General features: G+C 47.9%; 1 protein-coding gene across 1 annotated transcript in view; it reads left to right on the plus strand.

Moving 5' to 3' along the window:
* Positions 1 to 12,184, plus strand: part of TNFRSF11A (TNF receptor superfamily member 11a) — a 52,300-nt gene that overhangs the window by 21,737 nt on the left and 18,379 nt on the right. The window contains exons 7-11 of the mRNA XM_068993675.1: positions 1,884 to 2,027; positions 5,404 to 5,497; positions 7,339 to 7,430; positions 8,886 to 8,999; positions 11,650 to 11,702. Coding sequence (XP_068849776.1) covers positions 1,884 to 2,027; positions 5,404 to 5,497; positions 7,339 to 7,430; positions 8,886 to 8,999; positions 11,650 to 11,702 — 497 coding nt within the window. The remainder of the gene's footprint in view (positions 1 to 1,883; positions 2,028 to 5,403; positions 5,498 to 7,338; positions 7,431 to 8,885; positions 9,000 to 11,649; positions 11,703 to 12,184) is intronic.

The following is a 12,184-nucleotide window of genomic DNA, read 5'->3' on the forward strand; positions in this document are numbered from 1 at the left end:
GGCCCAAGCTTCTGTGCTTCTCCCGCTTATCTGCTCGCACAGGGAGGTAGGTCTGTGTTCAGGGCGGCCCTACGGGACCCCAGATGAACCCCCATCTCCAGAAACCGTATGGGTTTAGAGCCCATTAGCCCTGGTGTTAGGAATGCGTCTCACATTCAGTTCAGTTCAGTTCAGTTCAGTCGCTCAGCCGTGTCCGACTCTTTGCGACCCCATGAATCGCAGCACACCAGGCCTCCCTGTCCATCACCAACTCCCGGAGTTCACTCAGACTCACGTCCATGGAGTCAGTGATGCCATCCAGCCATCTCATCCTCTGTTGTCCCCTTCTCCTCCTGCCCCCAACCCCTCCCAGCATCAGAGTCTTTTCCAATGAGTCAACTCTTCTCATGAGGCGGCCAAAGTACTGGAGTTTCAGCTTTAGCATCACTCCTTCCAAAGAAATCCCAGGGCTGATCTCCTTCAGAATGGACTGGGTGGATCTCCTTGCAGTCCAAGGGGCTCTCAAGAGTCTTCTCCAACACCACAGCTCAAAAGCATCAATTCTTCGGTGCTCAGCCTTCTTCACAGTCCAACTCTCACATCCATACATGACCACAGGAAAAACCATAGCCGTGACTAGACGGACCTTAGTCGGCAAAGTAATGTCTCTGCTTTTGAATATACTGTCTAGGTTGCTCATAACTTTTCTTCCAAGAAGTAAGCGTCTTTTAATTTCATGGCTGCAGTCACCATCTGCAGTGATTTTGGAGCCCAAAAAAATAGTCTGACACTGTTTCCACTGCGTCCCCATCTATTTCCCATGAAGTGATGGGACCAGATGCCATGATCTTTGTTTTCTGAATGTTGAGCTTTAAGCCAACTTTTTCACTCTCCACTTTCACTTTCATCAAGAGGCTTTTTAGTTCTTCTTCACTTTCTGCCATAAGGGTGGTGTCATCTGCATATCTGAGGGTATTGGTATTTCTTCTGGCAATCTTGATTCCAGCTTGTGTTTCTTCCAGTCCAGCGTTTCTCATGATGTACTCTGCATAGAAGTTAAATAAGCAGGGTGACAATATACAGCCTTGACATATTCCTTTTCCTATTTGGAACCAGTCTGTTGTTCCATGTCCAGTTTTAACTGTTGCTTCCTGGCCTGCATACAGATTTTTCAAGAGGCAGGTCAGGTGGTCTGTTATTCCCATCTCTTTCAGAATTTTCCAGTTTATTGTGATCCACACAAAGGGTTTGGCATAGTCAATAAAGCAGAAATAGATGTTTTTCTGGAACTCTCTTGCTTTTTCCATGATCCAGCGGATGTTCGCAATTTGATCTCTGCTTCCTCTGCCTTTTCTAAAACCAGCTTGAACATCTGGAAGTTCACAGTTCACGTATTGCTGAAGCCTGGCTTGGAGAATTTTGAGCATTACTTTACTAGCATGTGAGATGAGTGCAATTGTGCGGTAGTTTGGGCATTCTTTGGCATTGCCTTTCTTTGGGATTGGAATGAAAACTGAGCTTTTCCAGTCCTGTGGCCACTGCTGAGTTTAAGGAGCTGTGAAGTCCAGTTTTGCACGAGTCAGAATCGTCGGTGCTTAGCAACCCCCGGGCCTTAATCTTCCTACTGACATGAAAATTGACTTCTCAAAACGCACAGGTCTCCTAATTATTGAGAGAGGGAGAAAAACAAACCAAAAACGAGCGGGATGTTTTGGTCCCAGCACTGCAGGTGCGCGGAGGAACCTGAAGGTTCCCGAATCCTGGCCTCCGTGACTCACCGCGCGCGCCCAGGGCGGGCGGGCGGGCCGGCGCGAGGGGTCCGAGGGGCCCGGGGCCCGGGGGCCGGGGCGGGGGCGGCGGGCGCGAATAGCACGAGGCGGACGGTGTGTCTTTCTCTCCCGCAGGCAAGGCCCTGAGGGCCGTGGAGCCCGGCAACCGGACGGCGCCGCGCCGCTGCGCCTGCACGGCCGGCTACCACTGGAGCGAGGACTGCCGCTGCTGCAGCCGGAACGCCGAGTGCGCGCGCGGCTTCGGCGCCCGGCGCCCCGGTACGCGCGGCCGGGCGGGGCCTCCCGGGGCGCTCCGCTGCGCCGTCACGCTCGGCCGGCGCGGGGGCGCGGGAGGAGACGAGGGTCCCCGGAGGCCGAGCGCGGGGTGCGCGCCCGCAGGACGCGTGCGAGCTCGGCGCCCATCCCCAGGCTCCTCCTCCTGCGAAACCTTCCCACCCCCATTTAGGGGAAAACCGGATCAGGCAGGGGTCCCCAAACTTTTTGCAGGGGCGGGGGTTCCCAAACTTGTGTGCCCTCTTAGAATTTTGCAAAGCCATGTGCCTCCAGCCAAAATTTTAAATCGACATCTAAGCATTTTTATTACAAATTTCAAGAGTTGCTAAGGATTTCGTTTCCAGGGAATTAGTCCGTAACACTTTCTAAAATTTTCAGTGGGTTCTGAACTCCGTAGCAATTGGATACCCATCATCATCCATGTAAAAAGCTATCAGAGGCCTTCCCTGGAGGTGCAGTGGTTAAAACTCCGCGCTCCAGAGCAGGGGACGCGGGCTTGACCCCTGGTCGGGGAATTAAGGTCCCACATGTCCCAAGGTGTGGCTCTTTTCTCTCCTTTGATTTGTATCCATTTCACCTTCCCCACAGAGTTTCATCGTAATATATTTTTAGGCTCAGAGGGTTTTTACTAATTACCTTTTCATACTCTCACATTTTAAAAATGCACCCATTTGAAATTTAAATTTTACTTTCTTTTTGGTTGCACCGGGCACCTTGCAGGATCTTGGTTCCCCCACCAGGAAGGAAACCCCCCATCCTTCACCCGCTCCACCCCCACCCCGAGTTCCAACCAATCACTAGACTGCCAGGGAATGCCATGAAATTTTAATTTTTAAAAACTTCTCGTGACTCAAGCTTTTAAGGTTTAAAACATTTCTTCTGAACTGATTTGTTCTACAGTGATTATTACACAGTTGGTCCAAAAGATGAATGACTATATTTTGCTATACTGTAGTTATAAAAGTAAAGCCTGAGGTTGGGAGAATTAAAACATTATTCATTTCATTTCATATTGAGGAAAATCTGCATCACAGAGTCTGTCAGCCTTTATTATCAGATTATCAGTGAAACTAGACAGGCTTTCTCTTGGGAAAAGTCGGACTTGATTTTCTGTTTACTAAAGCAAATCTCATGACAGCCTACTCCCTTCTGAATCCTGGTTCTAAGATATAGGCAAGCCCCAGGGCCTTTCATATAGTTTGTTAAACTGCATGAAAGGAGGTGCTGGTTGCTTTCTGCTTTTTTTTCTTTTCATTTCTGGCCCATGTCTTCTCTGCTTTGCCCCTTTGGGAATGCGCTGGCTGAAGGGTCGAGAGGGTGACATGGATGCATGAAAATCTCACCCCTGCAGTACAGTGTATTTGAACTCAGAACAGGTCAGCCTGATGCCAGTTACCCCTTTTATGTTGTTACACCCTTGCCCCTAATGGATATCAGTTGCTCGGTCATGTCCGACTCTCTGTGACCCCATGCACTGTAGCCTGCCAGGCTCCTCTGTCCATGGAATTCTCTAGGCAAGAATACTGGAGTGAATAGCCATTCCCTTCTCCGGGGAATCTTCCTGACCCAGGGATCGAACCGGGATCTCCTGCACTGCCCGTGATTTCTTTATGTTTGAGCCGTGGGGGGACGCCCTCATAGATGGACAGGGAGAGACAGAAGCTATTCTGAGGTGCTCTGAACAAAGGAGCTTTCTGTCACCGATCCTTTGACTTGTTTCTTTGTTTGGCACCTGAGAAGTTTGGCTCTACGGTAGGATTTGGAGTAGGTATGAAGTGTGCCTTCTTTTGTAAGTGGGAGTAGTGTGATTGTGAAAGAGGAAAAAAAAGGAGAAAGTGCAGATGCCCCCAGCAGGTCGGAGCAGACGTGAGAGTCCAATGTGTGGAAGGCAGCACCTCTCAAGCTCTCTGTGCCTTGCAGCCCCTGAGGAAGTCATTTTGTTTTTAAGGGTTACTCTTCTAGAGTATGACTATCGTTTTAAAAGCTGTTTGAATTCATCTGAGTGACTAGATGCTAACTGTACCTTTGCTGATATCATTTCAAGGCAAATCTTGTTGCTAGAGTAAGGAATGAGTCCACCACTTGCTGGGGCTTCCCCCGGGGGCTCACACGGTGAAGAATCTGCCTGCAACGTGGGAGATCCCGGTTTGATCCCTGGGTCGGGAAGATCCCCTGGAGGAGGGCTTGGCAACCCACTCCACTAGTCTTACCTAGAGAATCCCACGGACAGAGGAGCCTATAGTCCACGGGGTCTCAAAGAGTCAGAGACGACTGAAATAGCTTGGCACACACGCACACCCGTTTGTGCAACTGGGTTCAATACACCCAATTGTATTGAACAATTGCAAAAACCAAGAGTGTACTTCCCACTTGACTTTGGACAGAGAAAATGTGATTCCTTATTTTTGCATTTTATTCATGAAGATAAACCACATAAGTGCTACTAATTTCAAGACTAATTTGTGGTTTTGGCACAAGACAATGGTTTATTATGATAGCACATGGTAGCCGATGTCCTTCTTTCAATTACCAAAGGGTCATCGTGTGCCGGCTGCAGTAAAAGCAACAGAGGAAATCGGAGACATTCCCTAGTTTGATAATATAGTTTATGAGGAGTATGAGAGAGGCGAAGACCGCTTACTCACCAGGATTAATTCCTGCTTTGAGTGCTGTGGCTTAAGGCAGGGGTCCAAAATCCATCCCACCACTTGTGCTTCTGTAAATAGGGTTCTCTTGGAACGCAGCCAATGTGTTTTTATACGTTGTCTGTGACAGCTTTCATGCTGCAAGTATTTGCAGAGACCAGAGGGCCTCAAAACCTGGAGATATTCATCATATGGCCCTTCATAGAAACAACTGTTCCTGCCACCCCTTGGTTTAAGAGAAGGAGACCCATAGTGTAGCGTGGGTTTTGTTTTTGAACTTTGTCAATACTCTGATACTCAGACTGGTAAGATTATTGATTAGAAGGTGTCAGGGCAAGAAGTTTCCTTTCCAAGTGGTTAATGGGCTACCATTCTTTGTACCGAAGCCTGGTAAGGGAGACAGGAGGGAACAGAGTTGGTTGAAAGGAGACGGACAGCAGCTCCCTCGCCCAAAACGAAGGGCGGGCGCCTGGCTGTGGACCGGGAGCCGGGCCAGCTTCAGGCCTGGCCTCCGAGTCCTGACCCTGCGCCCGGGAGCCCCTGGACCTGCTGCTGCCTCGAGCTGCGGGATCTCGGGCCCCCTGAAGCCTGGGGGGGCTGCCGCCAGCAGCTGCAGGGGGCCCAGGGCCAGGGCGGGCGGAGGCTGGGGCCCCTCCTGGCCGATCTCTAAGTGTCCGTCTGTCCCGTGTTCTCTTGTCTGTCGGTCTTTCTGACAGTGCAGCTCAACAAGGACACAGTGTGTGAGCCCTGCCCCGCAGGCTACTTCTCCAACACCGTTTCCGCCACAGAGACGTGCAGACCCTGGACCAAGTAAGTGATGACGAGGGAATCGAGAGCTGCTCGATTTGGAAGAACTCCACCTCCGCTGTCTGTGTCTGTTGTGAAAACAGAGTGATGCAATCTGGGGAGACTTCCTCTGGAAGCCAGTTTCAAAACAGACACAGTCTGTCAGCTGGTGTGAGGGAGGGAAGCGCCTGCAGCCAGTCCCCCCGGACAGGGGGCAGGAGCCGGGTATCACTGCAGACTCAGTCTGACTGAAGTTTGGTTTACAGCTGCAGCTGCTTTCCCCCTTCTGTAACTTTATTTAGTTGCTTATGATGCGTATTATCGCTCACCAGTCTCTGTTTTCCCAGCTTCCCAGCATCGCTGGCTTATTTGTGCAAAGAGGTCTGTGTGTGTGTGTGTGTGTGTGTGTGTGTGTGTGTGCATTGTATAGGTGCATATAGAAGCCTCCTGCTTAAATAAATGTTTACACACTTGGGTTTTTGCCCACAAAATATATCCTGAAGGAAGCTAACTCCACACTAACTGGCTTACATCTGTGCGGCTTTTCTAACCACCTGGTGCCGCCACAGAGATGCGCCATAAGCCATTTAACAAGGTCCCTTGTTGCTTTTCAGTTGCACGTTCATGTCAGACTTTGCGACCCCATGGACTGCAACACATCAGGCTTCACTGTCTCCTGGAGCTTGCTCAAATTTATATCCACTGAGTAGATGATGCCATCCAACCATCTCGTCCTCTTCTCCTCCTCCCTTCAATCTTTCCCAGCATCAGGGTCTTTTCCAATGAGTCAGTTCTTTGCATCAGGTGGCCAAAGTACTGGAGCTTCAGCTTCAGCATTAGTCCTTCCAATGAATATTCAGGGTTGATTTCCTTTAGAATTGACTGATATGATCTCCTTGCAGTCCAAGGGACTCTGGAGCCTTTTCCAGCACCACAGTTTGAAAGCATCAATTCTTCAGCCCTCAGCCTTCTTTATGGTTCAACTCTCACAAGCTCCCTGCTGCTGCTGCTGCTAAGTCACTTCAGTCGTGTCCGACTCTGTGCAACCCCATAGACGGCAGCCCACCAGGCTCCCCTGTCCCTGGGATTCTCCAGGCGAGAACACTGGAGTGGGCTGCCATTTCCTTCTCCAATGCATGAAAGTGAAAAGTGAAAGTGAAGTCGCTCAGTCCTGTCCGACTCTTAGAGACCCCATGGACTGCAGCTTACCAGGCTCCTCCATCCATGGGATTTTTCCAGGCAAGAGTACTCGAGTGGGGTGCCATTGCCTTCTTCGCACAAGTGCCCTATTGATAGTCATTTAAGTGAGTTCCAGTTTTTTCCAGTGATAAATAAATCTGTAATGTGTCATCTCGCCTGTATACTATCTCACACTTATGTGAGCAAAGTCATAGTGAAATTCCTGGATCCTTTCACTGCATGCCTTTTGTTGAATACTCATCATCAATGTCATGATTCTTTCACTTCCCAATAAATTAATTCTCATTAAATATTCATTGTCTGATCCACCTATCCAGGTTTTATTTTCAAAAAGATTTTCTGTATTTTCAACTTCAAAGGGTATTCATCTGTAGTTTATCACTTAGCCGTGGTAATTGGATTTGGAATCGTCTTTACTAAGCGCACCGGTCTGCTCTCTCGGACCACACTCAGAGCAGATGTTAGCCGTGGCAGGAATCACTTCCGCTTGTCTCTCTGTCCACCTTAGTGTCTGTGGACAGGCACTGGGGGGGCAGACGTCCAGGAAGACCATGGTTCCTCTCCTGAAGGAGCTTGCAGTCTAATGGGGTAGAATCTTTTATAGTTTTCTTTTTTTAAAAATAAGGATATGAAACCAAGGGACTTACGTGCCTTCCCCTTCACAGCTGTACCATTCTTGGACGGACAGAAGTGCATCACGGAACTGATAAATCAGATGTGGTTTGTAGTCATCCCCTACCTGCAAGTTCACCGAATGGTATGTTTAATAGGAAAGATTGGGTGGGTAGGTGTGCCTCAGTCTAGTCAGCTCTTGTAGGTTTCTCTCAAATTACATGCTGTATCCAAGGCAACCATCTCTCCCTTTTCATCTCATTCTATCCATGGCCCCTGGAGGAGGGCATAGCAACCCATTCCAGTATCCTTGCCTGGAAATTCCCATGGACAGAGGAGCCTGGCGGGCTACAGTGCATGGGGTTGCAAAGAGTCAGACACGACTGAGCGACTTCACTATCCATGGTCAGCTCAGTATTTCATTTTATCAGTGTTGTAATTCCAGATAGGTTGTTTAGTTGATGATTTTCAACTGTGGAATGGATAACCAATACTTTATTCATATATACCCCCCAAAAAGAAAGAAAATTGAGGTGCAAATATAAATTAAAATGCCCAAATATAGTAAGGTAGTGGTTATCACAGCAGGATATCTATAGGAGATTTTGGTCACCAAACAGAGTCAGCAACTTGCTAGAATACAATTACCATTATTTCTGGAACATCTGGAGGATCCAGGCAACCTTAAGGACAGTTTGAGTGACTGACAGAAAGTGGGCAGGTAGTGTGCAAGCTGCTTGCCCAGGTGAGTGAGATGCTGTGGAGGTGGGTCCAGGCATCTCAGCACAGGAGGAGCTTCCTAATGAGGCAGGAGCACCTTGGCTGCAGAGCTATGTCGGCGAACCCGGACTAAGAAAAGCAAGGCTGTAGCTTGGACATTTTGGCAAACAGGAGGGCATCAAAGGTTCCGGATAAGAAATTACATAGAGCAGCATTTTAAAGAGACCGTTCTGAAGAGGACATTAAAGATAACCAAGGGAATTAAAAACTGTCTTAAAAAAGACAGAAGGAAAAGCAAGGCCAGAGTCCCAGAAACCAGGCCGTGTAAACCAAGAGTTTATAGTGAAAAGGCAGGAGCATCTCCGTCATCGGGCAGGATGAGCAGAACGGTTGAGTCCACGTTGTGCTGTAGGTAAAGGACCTGAGGCACTGGGCAGGATGGCTGTGGTGCTGTTCTCAGGACCAGCAAAGCCCTGGCTCCATGTGGTTATTTGGAAGGAGCTGTGATAGGGGGCTTCCTCTTGCCTCCAGAGCCCATCCACCTGGAGAGAGTAAAGTGTTCTGTAGCTGAGCTAAGATGGAGCCGGATGGTGCGGTGAAGCCGATTAGGGTTGTTCTCAAGTGCAAGCATTTCAAGCTGGTCCTGGGCTGGCCTCTCTCTGAGCAAAGGCGGTCAGCAGGCTTGGGCTACGTTGTTGATTTCACCCTTTCAAATGGGAGCTTCCTCGACAAACCCGCAGCCGCGTTGGGCCCCTTCCTGCTGCTTTCATTCCATTCCAACAGCCTTGATTCCAGGATTTAATTGAAAGGGTTATGCTTTTGAGAAAGAGTAAAAATGAACAGTAGTTAATGCCGCTTTTCTCATTTTCTCCCAACACAGAACCGCAGATTTACTTGCCCAGTCTAATCATTCTGCTCCTCTTCACGTCTGTGGCTTTAGTAGCTGCCGTCATCTTTGGTGTTTACTATAGGAAAAAAGGGAAAGCACTAACAGGTATCGTGTCCATGGTGGGCTTTGAATATGAGTCTTAAAGCAAACTGGTGCATTTCTAGGTGTATGCTTTGAAGATACATATATTGCCCTCTGACTGCCTCTTTTGATCTGTTTAAGGTGAAACACGGTTTATATCTAACTCATTGTTCTCTAGCAAAACAAACAAAAAATGTTTATGAATAAGAAATATACTTATTTATCCTAGGTGCAGGAAACTGATAAATATTGTAAAGATTATGCATATCAGATGTACAGGGGTTGCATGTAACCTAGAATACATTTTAAATTACATAATTAAGTAAAACAAAAACAAAATGTTCAGGTAAATGGCAGATGGACAGTTTTGACTGGGGGGTTACCTTGATAGGGGAATTTAAAATTCTGAAAATAGATTGTCTTCTATTCAGTAAGATGCAGTTGCTCATTGTTGGATGAATAATCAAATGTCATCTTGTTTATTGGGAATAGTTTTCCACCAAAAAAGTTTGATAGTATCTTTTAACATCACATCCTGTTTGACTTTTGTACTCCAAAGCTAAAACAGTATAATTTTTAAGAAAGGGTTCAAGACATCACTAGGGTTCCTAAACCTAGTGCCCCTGATTTGTTTACCTTTTGGTTTTATACTGGAGAACAGCCGATTAACAATGCTGTGATAATTACCGGTGGGCAGCAAAGGGGCTCAGCCATACGTGTACATGTAACATGCTGTCTTTTGAAGCACCTGCGGTCTCACTGTCCTTCCCCGTTTTCAGCTGCTTGCTTGTTTATCGCATCTGCCTTTGCTGTGGTTCCATCTGTTCTCCCACAGTCACATCCATGGACTTCACAAAACCCTGCATATCTATTGCCATTAACATCCCAGTACCTGATGTAACCCTGAGCAATCAAAAGATTAACAGAAGAGGGAAGGTGGTGATGGAAGATGCCAAGCATTGAGCAGAAAGCAAAGGGGGAAAGTTGGACTTCCCTCTTTTACAAGTCTCTTCGCTGTTGACTGTTGTTATTCAATGCAGCTTCACCTCCCCAGCATTGGAGTGGAGATTTGAATAGTGCATGTTCAGAGACGCTGATGGACTGCTGGCTCATCCAGTCATGTTATCACGAGATAAACAGGCTTCTGATGTTCTATTCTTTAGCTTTTGTCTCTTCATAATCTCTTCTGGCTATATCTCACGAATGCCAAGGGCAGTGGGCTGCCAAACAGTGAGTCGGGATGTATGACTGTCTGCTTCCTCTTCATCCCTTCATTCAATACGCGTTTATTAGTCACCAGGGGTTGGACAGGCACTGGGGTGTCAATACCAAGCAACACAAACAGAGCCCGTGTCCTTATGGAGGAGGCTCCTCAGGGGGCAAGGCAGGCGTTTTGCCCAGAGTGAGGCTGAGTGTGGAAAGGGAGGTACAGGGCCTCAGGAGGCAGAGCTGTTTGTCCAGCTTTGTGGCCAGCCAGGGCCTCCCAGGGAAGCTAAGGTCTGAAGGACAGGTGGGATTGCACTAGCTCAAGGGGAGACGAGAACTGCATCTTCGGGGGGAGCAGGGTGAGCTGGGGGATTGGGAAGTTAGTGCAGCCGGGGCAGAGAGTGAGAACCAGGGTGAAATGAACCTGGAAAGGGAGGCACGTCCTGGTGGCACAGCCTTGCAGGTGCGAAGGAGCCTGCTCCCATCCTGAGCAGAGGGAAGGAAACCAGTCCTGTGGGGTTAGTACTTGGCTATTTGACTAATTAAAACAAATTTAGGGGTACAGTAGGTCTGGATTCAGACCCACCAGTAAGGAGGGCTTTTGCAACCCTCCAAGAGAGATATTATCATAGGAGTTATCAGTAATCACTACAGATGGTGATTGCAGTCATGAAATTAAAAGATGCTTACTCCTTGGAAGGAAAGTTGTGACCAACCTAGATAGCATATTGAAAAGCAGAGACATTACTTTGCCAACAAAGGTCCGTCTAGTCAAGGCTATGGTTTTTCCAGTGGTCATGTATGGATGTGAGAGTTGGACTATAAAGAAAGCTGAGTGCCGAAGAACTGATGCTTTTGAACTGTGGTGTTGGAGAAGACTCTTGAGAGTCCCTTGGACTGCAAGGAGATTCAACCAGTCCATCCTAAGGGAGATGAGTCCTGGGTGTTCATTGGAAGGACTGATGTTGAAGCTGAAACTCCAATACTTTGGCCACCTGATGCGAACAGCTGACTCATTGGAAAAGACCCTGATGATGGGAAAGATTGAAGGCAGGAGGAGAAGGGGACGACAGAGGATGAGATGGTTGGATGGCATCACCGACTCAATGGACATGAATTTGAGTAAACTGGCAGCTGGTGATGGGCAGGGAGGCCTGGCATGCTGTAGTCTGTGGGGTTGCAAAGAGTTGGACATGACTGAGTGACTGAACCGAACTAAAAACTGAACGAAATTTCTGGCCAACCCAATGTTCGGCTTTATAGATCAAAAAGTTCCTTTTTGATAAGAGGAGGAAGATGCCTTCATAGTCTTTAAATTGATTCAGTGTTTTCACTCTCGGGATCTTTTACTCACAGATTTGCAGATGACTGTTTAAAGATAGTACTGACCTGACATAGAGGTCAATAATACTGAATTAGAAATAGGAAATAATAATATGAAGGCCTTATCTTTACTTTGTTTTTCTAGCTAATTTGTGGCACTGGGTCAATGAGGCTTGCGGCCGCCTAAATGGAAATAAGGTAAATTGAGAAGTCTAAAGTGCCTCCCTTAAGTGCTGTTAACAATTCGGGGAAATTCTCTGGAGGCCCAGCGGTTGGGACTCTGTGCTTCCACTGCAGGAAGCTTGGGGTCGATCCCCGGGTGGGGAATTAAGAGCCTACCCGTGGAGTGTGCAGGTTGCTATAGCTATCATTAGTCAAATATTGAGCCAAATGGTGAACGAGTAAGGGGGTGGGGCCTCACATCCCAGGACCCATCCCGACCCTGAATGCTGTTTTCTTTGCATCTCATTCTGTCTTGGTCATCTCTGTGCCCTTGTATTGTCTACATTATTATTTTAGTACCAACCTCTGTGCCGACTGCCCGGGACAGACCCCTAGGAGAGAAGAGCAGTCACATTCCTTTCCTTTGTAGTTATTTCGGTGGCTTTTAATTGGGGTATGACTTCAGCATTGTAGGAGAGACGTGAGAGTAGTGTAAAGAACTTCCACGTGCCCTCCGC

The sequence above is a fragment of the Capricornis sumatraensis genome, chromosome 21 (assembly GCF_032405125.1).
Source record: "Capricornis sumatraensis isolate serow.1 chromosome 21, serow.2, whole genome shotgun sequence".
In the NCBI taxonomy this organism is placed as follows: domain Eukaryota; kingdom Metazoa; phylum Chordata; class Mammalia; order Artiodactyla; family Bovidae; genus Capricornis; species Capricornis sumatraensis.